This window comes from Netta rufina, assembly GCF_964035555.1.
Source record: "Netta rufina genome assembly, chromosome: 22".
Classification (NCBI taxonomy): Eukaryota; Metazoa; Chordata; class Aves; order Anseriformes; family Anatidae; genus Netta; species Netta rufina.
Window position 1 is genome coordinate 2,590,393 of NC_140146.1, and position 12,026 is coordinate 2,602,418.

At 43.5% G+C, this 12,026-nt stretch overlaps 1 protein-coding gene across 3 annotated transcripts in view; it reads right to left on the bottom strand.

The window, feature by feature from the left end:
• UBR4 (ubiquitin protein ligase E3 component n-recognin 4) overlaps nt 1-11,765 on the bottom strand; it is a 77,121-nt gene extending 65,356 nt beyond the window's left edge. For 2 of the 3 annotated variants that reach the window (XM_084300088.1, XM_084300087.1), the window contains exons 1-17: nt 11,602-11,744; nt 7,629-7,726; nt 6,782-6,885; nt 5,981-6,110; nt 5,736-5,875; nt 5,302-5,404; nt 4,615-4,756; nt 4,328-4,452; nt 3,507-3,631; nt 3,185-3,244; nt 2,882-3,072; nt 2,552-2,651; nt 2,322-2,459; nt 1,709-1,826; nt 1,097-1,284; nt 383-542; nt 168-253 (exon numbers count right to left, since the gene is read on the bottom strand). In XM_084300088.1, coding sequence (XP_084156214.1) covers nt 168-253; nt 383-542; nt 1,097-1,284; nt 1,709-1,826; nt 2,322-2,459; nt 2,552-2,651; nt 2,882-3,072; nt 3,185-3,244; nt 3,507-3,631; nt 4,328-4,452; nt 4,615-4,756; nt 5,302-5,404; nt 5,736-5,875; nt 5,981-6,110; nt 6,782-6,885; nt 7,629-7,726; nt 11,602-11,735 — 2,142 coding nt within the window. In that variant the 5' untranslated portion in view covers nt 11,736-11,744. Of the gene's footprint in view, nt 1-167; nt 254-382; nt 543-1,096; nt 1,285-1,708; nt 1,827-2,321; nt 2,460-2,551; nt 2,652-2,881; nt 3,073-3,184; nt 3,245-3,506; nt 3,632-4,327; nt 4,453-4,614; nt 4,757-5,301; nt 5,405-5,735; nt 5,876-5,980; nt 6,111-6,781; nt 6,886-7,628; nt 7,727-11,601 lie in introns of all 3 variants that reach the window. The other variant, XM_084300089.1, reaches the window with a different exon arrangement.
• Nucleotides 11,766-12,026: the final 261 nt, after the last annotated feature.

Genomic DNA, 12,026 nt, shown 5'->3' on the forward strand with positions numbered 1-12,026 from the left:
CATTCCACTTGTTGGATCCAAAATATTCCAAGCTCTGTTTGCAAAAGAATATACTCTGGGGCCAAATGGAATCACAACACACTACTCTAGGTACAGAGAATCCACATAGTAGCATTAACTGACACCAACACTTCTTTATTTCACTTATACGTTCATAACAGACTTACCTGCAAGGCAGGGGACTGAAGATCTGAGGTCACTAAGGAGTGGTTGAAGTGATACAGTGCAGCAGCAAACTCCTCATCTGATGTGCCTATAATACAGGGATTGAGCCACTTAACATTATTGCTCTCCTATATTTAAGATTTCCACGTGGAACTAAGAAAATATTCTATAAATCCTACTGTTTGTACTCTCTAACAGAGAAGTTCTGCTCACTCACCCTTAAGCCCATCCTTATCCACTTCTTTGATGATGCTAGCCAGTGTTGCCATGTGCTGCTCCGAAAGAGAGACACTCAGGTAGTTGCGAATGAAGTTATTCCTGGAGTTCAGCATAGAAGAAGTGATGAAGTTCAAAATGTTTGAAGCTAGGCTCAAAAACTGAAAAGAAAAAGAAAAATATACTGTAGAAACAGAAAAAAAAATCTGAGGGAGTATGAGAAAACATTAAAAAAGCCAAAACCATCAGTAAAATAAATTGAGTTCCCTAACAACACCCCAGTTAGTGGTGTGCAGGTTTAGTTTACTTAGTGCAATGCAACTCACTGCACTTTGTGCTCCTTATCAGGACTGATTTTATAATTCTCTGAAAAATCTGCAAGTTTCTAACTTCTTGACTGAAGTATTTATTTTTATCTTTATCCAATGGAGTTGGAGCTCACAGCATTCTACCAGCAAATTAATTCACTTATAGTTCTGCCCTCATTTTGCCTCTCCCTCTGTAACCCAAACTGATACCTTCAGTCTTTGCTTCCGTAGCAATAACAAATAGAAGAGTAAAGCAAACTCTTGTCCTCAAAGCCTAGACAATCACTGATTCTCCGTCAGCAGTGTACCTAAAATACCTGACATTTATCATGCTACTTGTCAATTCAGCTAGCTACTGTCAAGTAAACGATGCTGCAGCACATCTGTTATTTATTATGCTCCCATACCAATTCTGGATCTTTGCGGCTGGCCAGGATGTTCCCATTCTCTCCTGCAGTCTGTTTGTTAGGGCTTTTGACTCTAGGAGAGCTCTCTAAAGGTGGTGGTGGAGGGGGTGGTGGTGGGGCCACTTTCTCTTTGCTTGGAGAGATTGTCTCTTCAAACCATTGCCCCAGGATTGGTTCACTATCATCATCTAACACAGAAGGCAAGAAAAACAAAAGCACAGTATAGTAAGCAATTGCCTTATGCAAACTACTTAGCATAGAAAAGGACTGAAGAAGAGTTCTGTGAGCAGAGTTAAGGGATTTGCAATTTTCATTTCTCCCTTCCAATCACAGGGCTCAGCAGTTTTATAGCAGTCCAGCAGGAATTTACAAGAAGAAATAATTTCTACTCTCCTAAGAAGCAAACTGTGCCAAATTCCAGCCACTCTGGCTTAAGTTTACAGAAGAGAGTACAGTCAGCATTACTTCTGCCAACAGATCTTACAGTTTCATATTTTTAGCATTACATATCATTCCAGTCCAAGAAGACAAAAGCACAGTATCCAGGTTTCCACTACGTCTTTAAGACAGCATAAAATCCTGACTTAAGTTACTTGCCCCAAATTCTGTTACCTTGGCTGCTGTCCTCCTCAGTGCTGCTAAAATCATCTTCATAGTAAGTATTTGAATCAGTAGAGGCACTTGCATCACTGCTCATGGAGCCCTTCCTCTGACGCTGCAAGACACAAGCCTTAGAACACCAGAATAAATTAAATTTTAGGATTATGAAAGACAAGAATTTGAAAACAAGAGCGTCTTTCTAAATTATTCTCATTTTCTTCTAGTAAATTCTACTCAGTTAATTTATTAACAGTTCTTATCAACTCCTCTACCTTAAGTTAGATATCAAAATTTATAAAAATTCTGACTTTTAAAAATAAATCTGTGCCAACCTTGTAACACTTCAAGTACCAGCTTTAACATGAAAGCACCTGTTTTGAATACAGTTTTTTCATCTTGCTAAATTCATAAATACCACTGTGCTTACAAAAAAAAATTTGTTAGAACAAGTTTGTCAAATTTACATCTCTGAAAAGAGAGAGAGGCCCCAACTGACAGCTTCTAACAGAAGAATTCTAACTACTTCTTTGCATCTGCATAGTTTATAAAGAGATAATTTTGCATGCAGATGATACTCAGGAGTGGCTGAGCTATGGAACTTTCCCAGCTGTATGCCCATTCCTACCTTTCTGTAGGATGTAGATAGCAAAGTCAACAACAAATTAGTGAGAGGTACAGAATCTATCAGCCTCTGGATTCTCTGTATTGATGTGCTTTGAGCCATGATATCCAGCACTGCTGGTGGACCATCACTCTCCCAACCCTGTAGGACAACGATGAAATGAGAATTTGAAGTGTCTTTCGGTGGAAAAGGCAAAGAACCTTTCACAAGAACCACACACACTACCTACACACCTTGTGTAATGCCTCCACTTGCAAATCTTGAAAGAGAGATGACAGCAATTTGATGGCATGATTTGCTAGCACCACTGACAGAACACCAAACCCTTGATGTCTACAGAAAAATAAAAGATACAATGTAATTTCAAGGGAAAAAAAAATAAAAAAGATTGAGTGAAGTGACAGGAACTGCTTTGATAAACCAAGAAAGAAGAGATGACTACAATATTTCAAGAATCAAGACTTGAATTTCCAATGGGGAGACCAACAGGACTCCATAGTAGTTGCCTGCTGGACATGGTTAGATACATGGACAATGATTACTTCAGTGGGGTATTTACATACCCTTTCCCAGGTCCTAGTTTGGGAGACCCAACGCCCTCTTTCGTACGAGCAATAATGTCTCTGACGCGAAGAGCAGCCAATGGATCTTTCTCCTTCCCCTTATCAGCCAAGGCCGTGGGGCTGAGGTTCAAGATGAGGAAGAGACTGTTTAGCAAACACCAAGCCCCAAGCAGCTGGAAGTTCTGATAATGCTATCACCCAAAAAGTGGAGGCAAAAAAAAAAAAGAATCGTGTAAGTCCAAATGCCAAAATACATCAGCACAAAAACAGTGAGAAAGCTTCCTGAAGAGAGACAGATCTTACCTCACCCCCTGCACGGCGTGAATTGCTGATGGCTTGTCCAATCATTTCATAGATTTCAAGCTGCAAATGAATCCCAAACCACAGTAATGTTTAAGCACTTGATTGGGCAATAACCAAACCACCTTTTAAACCACACTAAACCACACTTTTAAAACTCCAGACTGTTTTTTCCCCTCCACAATTAGCCACCCAATTACTTGATCCGCCAGACTAGTGCCTAGAAATAACAGATATGTACTGCAATGGAAATAAATACAAATTCTACACACTTCACTTGCCGAGAACGAAAACAATACACACACACACTTTCCCATCTACTTACACATTTCTGTACAATAGTAGCAGCATCATTTTCATAATCTTCTTCTTTAGAACTTGTTGACCCAGTCCGAACCTGCTGAGTGCTACCCACATGTAGGATGGCCATGCAAGTTGCCACACTCACACCTGATTGAAAACAAGGTAACACTCTTCTTAAGAGCCAATCTTGGGACTCAACGTTGCCATTTAGTACACAAAAACAAGCAGTATTAAACATGTACATGAACTCAGGAGAGCTGTGAATATATATTCTTGCAGATGAGAGATTAAAAAAAATCTTTCTGAAGTACACCTGAAACAGCAAGGTTTTGTCCTACAGAAGTAAGCGTGTGAAAACAAGTAAAGGAGGAAATGTTTTACCATGTAATTCAATTCCATTTGTAAGGCAACCTTCTTACTCAATTACCAACTCTTTAAAATCTTACCCATACCAATATAAGCCCTCAGGATTCTGGAGTACTTAAAACCACCCCAGGAAAGCAAGGATGATTTGGGGATATAACCAATTAGGCTGAAGGAATAAGAATCACAAAAATGTATTACGCTCTCAACATAAGAGAACAGAAATTACAGGCAATTAAGAATGTGTAGAGTCACTGAGTCTCTCAGAAACTGACAAGAACATTTGCAGAACAAATTTGAACTGCAGTACCACTAGAACAATGTTCACATTACCCAGTCCCCACACTATGCAGCATGGTGCATAACTTTCAGGTCTGTGAGAAATAAAGGTGGGCTGAGTCTCAGACATGTAGGTAACAAACCAGAGCAGAAGCAAGAGCGACTTTAAGCTCTTAAAAAAAATTTAAAAAATCTATTCACCTGCATAGAGACAGCTGAGAGCAAGAACAGTCACATCTTGGAGCCGCGTGGGTGTCAGGGGCTCCAACACAGGCAGAGACAGAGTATCCAGTGCCATGGTCACATCTATTACCAGTGAGTGAAATCTACAGAAACGACACAGGTTAAGATTCAACAATGCAATATGCAATGCACACATCACACGTCCATAGGAACAACACAGTAACAGATACAGCATAGCTAGTACATTTATTTTCTCTCATGTTGTACTCAGCACATACCAAAGAAAAGTGACAACACAGTCTTACCCATTACGAACAGCAGTGGCATCTGCCACGGTGGCTGGCATAATAAAAAATGAGTTGGCTGACACTGCATCCTGAAACCGATTTATGTATCGCAAAAAGTATGGGAGGTTCAGGCACACTCTCAGCAATTTTTCAGAGCCACCTACCAAACAAAAACAGCAGTGTTTTATTGTTACTGTTACACAGGAGAGCTTCTGGGCAGAACTTCTAATGATCTAATAGTCATTAATTACTGACTTAATTATTCTTTGTGGTGAGACAACATCATCATAGATGAGGTAACAGGATAAAGACTAATTTACAACACATAAACCAGATGGTGAAGTTTTCAGCCAGTACTTGTAACGGGCATCACAAAGCTTTGTGTGCGTACATGGCACACTGGGTCTAATTCACACCTGCTCAGTAAACCATCCCATTGGCTATTTTACATTGTCCACCTTTTCCTCCAAAACACAGCTAACAGATACAAATACATTGAGCTCATCTCCTCTGCAATGAAGATAACTACATTATGATCACCACAATCCCCCAGGGTAACATAAGCATACATACAACCAAGTGAGTCCTAAAAAACAAATGCTATAGGTCAGAAAGTTTCTTCCTATGCAGAGCTGTCACGTGTAATACAGGAGAAACATCTGCTATAGCACTTTAAGTCCCCAATGCTAAAAAACTGATTCTTACCAAGTTCTTGCAGGCTGGCTACATTCTGAGCAATGAATATGCTTTTTGTCTTTGCTGCAGAGGTTTGATCTGTGGAAGCCTGATCCTCGTTTTCTCCTTCCACCTAAAAGCATGCACATACTAAATATATCATGGAAACATTAAAAATACAGGGCATTGCCATGAGCCTCTACACTGCAGCAAGGCATGGCAGCAGCTGAACTCAGAAGAGGTACAAGCATCACTGAATACATCAGCTTCCATGAGGCAACAAAACTACTGTCGTCAATAGTAAACAGTAGCAAACAGTATTTTCTCATCTGCCAATCATCAACATGCAAGATTTAAAGACTTCTCTTTATATATGAATATTAAAAAACTACCACTTATTGCCCTCTGTCCATAGCTGCACCAATATTATTAATACCACTCTTATTCTGGAGCTGTTTGTTTACCTGTGTCTCTGGCATGATAGACGGTGATGATGACACTCTAGGGTTAAAGACTGATGTCAGCTGATTCAAGAAGTTCATCTGCACTTCTTTCTGTCTTAGCTCTGGGCTCACTGGGGAAGCCAGCTCCTTCTGGTCCTCTACTGCAGAGGGAAAAGTAAAAATATCATCTCAAACATCAAAAACGTCACATTTTCTATGCCTAACTCAAGTGCCACAGCAATAGAATCACCCATTGAAACACCTACCGTCAGAGAGGGTTTTGACAGTCTGAGGCAGCTTGGCTGATTTCATCATTGCTGTGAAAGTAATAATTTCAGTTCTATCTAGGCGGCTGCAGCCTGTGCACAGCCCCTTTATCAGCAGAATGAGGTGTTTCTACAAAGAAAAAGACATCAAGTACAATTTAAACTCTCTTGATTTCAATTCTTCCTTGGTATCATTTACCCTAAACCTCTGCATTACTAGCACTGCTGCAGCTACTGAGGCTACTGCAACATCTGAGATCCAATCTGATTTCAAACCAAAAATCATGATGGCCTACTAACTGCAGATAATTCAGGTCACTAACAATTTCCCACATGCTTGTTGCAGAAATGCCCTGTAAAAGCTCTCTCTCCTATGACATGCTAAAGCTTAAAGATGACCCTATCAGAAGCTACACTGCACAAACACTTTTAACTTGCCTTTCCTCTTTGAAATAGATTTAAGCTCATTCTAAAGACTGAAATACAGGTGGGGAAGAACCCATCCTTAAAAACCTCAACAAACTGACAACCTAACAGATCGTTACACAAACCCAAATCAGAAGATAGGAAACTGCAACAGAATTGAGATCTGCTTAAGCAAGGCTTCAGGCCACATTTATTGCAGCTTGCTCTTAAGTTGAAATTCTGCAAAAAGAACGCAGAGGGAAGATTGATCCAGCAATCGGTTTCCACTGAAGTGCTAGATCTTCAACTTTTAAAGAATTTTGGTAAATTCTGCTTTATACAACAACATTACAACAAATATTTTGGCATTAAAGGCCAAAGTCCACTTGTGCTCACCTGTGAAACAGCACATGCTTCGTCTGGGTTCTCTAGCCGCAGCAATGAGAATTCAATCAGGACTTTACAAGCTGCTGCCACTGATTGCAACTGGTTTCTTGGTACTGAAAAAAGCAGATGCTCGCATCACTCAGTACAAGTTTTTAAATAATGCAGCGTAACACACTCTTAACGCTTTCAGTAAAACAGAACGCTACACAACATGAATGCATATGCAATCTATCATGTTTAATACACAGACAATATAAATTCAGTCTCATTAAAATGTAACACAAGAAACGTCAGGAAAGCAAGGATAATACCTTCTACCCAGACAAATTAATACAGATAGATGTAACAGCTTCCCTAGCAATGTTTATTATTTAACACTGGTAGAGCTTAGAGAAAAAGCACTGAAGGACAAGAAACAAACTGAACAAAAGTACATTTTCACTGAAATTGTCTGATTCTTTCAGCCAAAATAATCTAAAATATTTTGAGTCACAGTGATCATTAACTCCAGATCATTAACTCCAACGCAGTAACGTAACTGCTAAAGGATATTCCAAAAATCCTGACAATGGATTTAAACAATTCAAACAAAAAGTATTTTCCTAAGTGAAGTCAGGACAGCAAATATGCAACCAAAAAGTCAATGCCTCCCAGTACTCAGTGGCCAAACGCTCTTATGGGCAAGTTTCCCTTTCCATCTCAATTGACGTTCTGTCAATATGAAATTTAGCAGCTCTGGTCTCACGCACTACATTAACATCTGACTCAGAAACAGAGCTTGAGACAAATACCCACTCTGGCCAACTTTTACTATATCCTAGTCATTATAAAGAAGCAGAGGACGGTGAACACTTACTTAGACCGCACACAGTAGTGATGTAATGTGTTGAAAGTGCAACGAAGGAGGAGTAAAAAGGCTCATACTGTTTGTCATGGTGCAAGATTTCCGATTCACTGCAACAGGAGAACAGGAGGTAGGTCAATTCGATACAGCACAGTAGCAGCTGCCATACAATGCTCAGAACGCGATGTATCTATTACCCGATGTAAGACAAGACCATTAAAATCACACGGTCTTTCCAAATCAAAGTTATGGGAACAGAATCTTCTCGCAGCAGATGTATCAGGGCATCAGGATCACTACCTATGCTAGAAGTCTAAGGAAGCACCTCCCCATATTGTCAGTATTTTTCCTTTGCATCATCAACAGGTCAGCCTCTCTACCAGTCTCTCTCCCCATCAATTAATCTTTAAATTACTCTAAACTCAGCTGCCCGTAAAGTTTGGGCTGTTTGTTCTGCTAATGCTAGGCAGGATTTGCCAGGACTGGAACGCAGGCATTCCCGTTTTGTCGAGGCACAGAATCAACAGGAGTTTTTATGCAATTCTGCAAAACAGACGGATCAAAGCAGCCAATTGCATAACAACAACAAATACACAATGCAGCATCTGCACAAGCAGGACAGTGAAGAGCTTTAGTAGGTAACGCACAGCTGAGAAAAATACACCCGCTGTCACCAGCCTCATGGGCAGAGACTTGCAGTGACAGAGATCTGCATCGTTTTATCATTTTTCTCTGCACAGAAATCAACACGAAGCTCAGAGCAAGTGAAAGTTTAACACCAATTCAAACCAAAATTAAAAACCGTACAGCAAAACGTTCACTAACACATTGAAAGTCAAGTCTCTGAGGCTTCTCAGTGAGGCTTGCAGGCCAGAGAGAACACCCACTTGCACACAGAAACAGCCTGCGAAAGGCAGCTGCAGTAAAGCTTCACATCGTGTCCCATCTCCACAGACGTGAAGGCAACCACACCGAAAGGAGAAAGAGAGCTCTGCCTCCACGGCCTGGTCAGCCCATGTTTTTTCCCGTGACAAAACTAAGCGGTGTGGATACCTGCTTATTAAATGCCTAAATTAATTGCTTTCCCATTTGCAGATGATAGAAGCTTTCATTCAGAGAGGTGAATGAGCAAGTCGGAAGAAAAGATTACGCAACAACTTCACTGACCACTTTAACCTTTAGTGTCGAAACACCAACACCAACTTCGTTGGCAAAAAATCTTAATTCTGGAGGGTCGGTGGAAAGCAGAGGGTGCCAGCCAGTCACAGGGCGCTGATCCCAACTAAAAGGATGATTTCTCAGATGTGGTAGCGCCTAGCACTGCTGCAGAGCACGGTGAAAAGACCCCGTGTATCCCCATCACCCACCCACACGCAGCAACGTGTACGTAGCCTTTGGCACATGGGAAGAGGAACAGGGCCCTCTGTTCCCTGTCGGCCTGAACAGCCCTAGTTTAAGCCCAGTCACCTTCCCTTTTTCTATCCCAAGTCACTGTTACCAGTCACAATGGAAATCAGGGCTGAAACAGGAAAAAACAAACACATAGAATTCATCATTCCTTCCAGAGAAAGGAACAGAGAGAAATAATGAACAGTGCTGAAGCTTTGAGTTCCTAGCACTGAGGAATTTTTCACTTAGTCTACCCAAGAAACTGAAGTAGAAAAGTAGAAGTAGCTGTTAGGCTTCACTTGAAGTAACTGAACAGCACAACGTGACTGAGGCTTGACATCTCGCTCAGCAGGCTTCACCTCACCACCTCCTGCCAGAAGCACGCTGACGGGTGACAATCCTGGGACTGAGCGTGCAAAACAATTTGTGCTCCATGCTCAGCCACTGGCTTTGCTCACCTGCTGCTTTATGGCCAACTTTAAATTAGCAGCAGTAGGTGGATGCAACATGTTCTAAGAGAACAAATTAGAACAATTTGGGAATACCAGAGTGCAAAAGAAACTGGCAGCTGCTAATTACCATGCCAGGCTGGGCAAGACAAAACAGCCACAGGTACAGGAACAGAAAGATGCAGAAACCAGAACACAACAGGGAATTTCACATGAACTGGACAGTAAGAGGTTTGAGTTTTATTTAAACAAGTCACGGGCTTGTTACGTTAATGGAAAGTGAAAGGCACCTGTCAGCTGATCGTCACCGTCAAGTCCTCGTAAATAAAAAAAGTAAGATAATAGCTTCATCTGTGACATGCTCGAGTGCTTTTTTTGTATATACAGTGAAGTTTAATAACTTTAGGCTATTTTATTGTGATTTATTGCTTAAATAACGTGATTACCAGGGAAAAATCATTAGTCACGTTAACCAAGAAGCCCTCCTGTCAGTCTCAAATATAACACTTCAGCAGCAAATACCATCCGTTTCTCAGTTCTGCTTCCAAACCTCAACCAGGCCAGAAATAGACCCTTTATGTAAGGCAGCAGGCACAAAGCAGCCTCTTCCTTGGAAAGGCACAACAGCAGGTGCAGTTCCCTCGCCACTGAAAACCATCCCTGAAAATCAGCCTCTTCTGACTGTCACAAACTGCATAAACCTGCTGCTGGGTCTTTCCAAGTCAGAATTTCTGTGATTTATGTCAAAAAGAGGCCAAAGCCTATAAATTCCTGAGTACTCATACTAATAAGAGAATACCAGGGAGCCGATGATACTTAAAAATTAAATGGATGAGTTGTCAAGAAAACAACTGTATTACTTTATTTTGAAAAAAACTTATTGATTTCACTGCTGTTGCAGCAGGAAATCCAGCCTCTTTGTGGACAGCACCAAGCAACAGCTTTGCTAAAAGATCGAACAATCATCTTCTGAAAATAAAGAGAGAACGTACTTTAATTAGAAACTAAAGATAAGTTATTTGTTGGGATAGAAGGGCACGATTCCACACGTGAATGGGCTATTCTTTCCCTCTGTGACTTTTCATGTACTGCGCACCAAGGCATGAAATAAAAGACATTGCCTTACCCCAGGCATGAAATAAAAAACACTGCCCTGCCCCAGGCCCATGACTTGTGCTGAATTCTGCTGGGTTTCGGCTGCAGCCAATGCTAGGCACGCAGCTCAAACCTAGGAGAACTGCTTAGGAAGTTTTGAAGGGAAAATGGAGCCGTCAGCTCCACTAACAGAGGAAACAGACCTCTCCCAGAAGTCAAGCGCGCCCACTTGGTGTTTTGGTGATGTTATTCCACCGAAAGAATCCAATAGCGAAGTTGCATGTAGATGGTCTCTCAAAAAAAGATTAGCCTAAGAAGCACTTGAATCATGTAAATATTCAGTATGTGCAGGTTTCCAGGTGAACCACAGCCACATAAACGTATATAGGCACAGAACATTGAAGTGAAGCATCCCTTGTCTGTATGTTCAGCCATTCTATATTTAACAAATCACCACAAGGATCCACTTTATTATCTTCCACAGCGCGGTGTTTATATATTTTTTGTCTCCTAACAAGCAATTGTGGTCAGGCTTGTATCTTTGCAACTGGCCATAACACCGTGGCCTCCTTTGGCCTTTCAGATCCCAGAACAACCCATAAATCAAACCGACCCGTGCTGCGTGGAAAGGCTTGGGGAGTGGATAGGACACACCGGGGTCGCTCCAGCAACCCGAAAGGCAAGCGGCGCTGCACTGTGACCCCAAGAGCGTTGCGATGTGACCCCAAAAACGTTATGCTGAGCCCACAACCCGAGCGGCAGTGCGGAGGGGACACAACTGACGGGACCAGAGGTGAGAAATAACGGCGAGCCCGAACGGGGGAGGGGAGGGGGGGCGGTACCGGGGCAGCGCGGGGCCCCCGTTATCCACCGGCCCCTATTCGCCCCCCCTCCCCCCCAGCCTCCCCTCACCGCCCCCGGCACCGGCTGAGGCGCGCGGCGCCGCCTCACGGGGATGAAGGGGGGGGGGGGGGGGCGAACCGGCGCCGGGAGCGGGCCCGCTCCGCCCGCCCCCCCGTCCCCTCCACACAGCCGGAGGGGGCCGCCCTCACCTCTCGATAACGGAGGCGAGCAGCTGCGGGAGCTCCTTCATCTCGAAGGCCGAGTAGGAGGCGGAGAGCAGCGGCCGCACCGCCACCTCCCAGCCCGGCTCCGCCGCGGGCCCGGCCCCGCCGCCCGCCGCCATCTTGCCGCTGTGCTTGGCCGCGGGGGGGGGGGGGGGGGAAAGGGGGCGGGGGCCGGAAGAGCCTCCCCGAGCCTCCCCCCGCCGCGCAGCACGGGACGGGAAAGCGGCCACTGCGCAGGCGCGGCCTCCGGTTGGAGGAGAGGCGCGCTCCCCCCCACACCCCGGCGGCTCAGGCGCCTGCGCACTGCGTGAGTCAGCGCCTTCGGGGGGCGGCGCGTGCGCGGTGAGCGCGGCGCTGGGGAGGGGCTGCGGGGAGGGCGGGGTCTCGCTGAGGTAAAAGCGGGGGCGCAG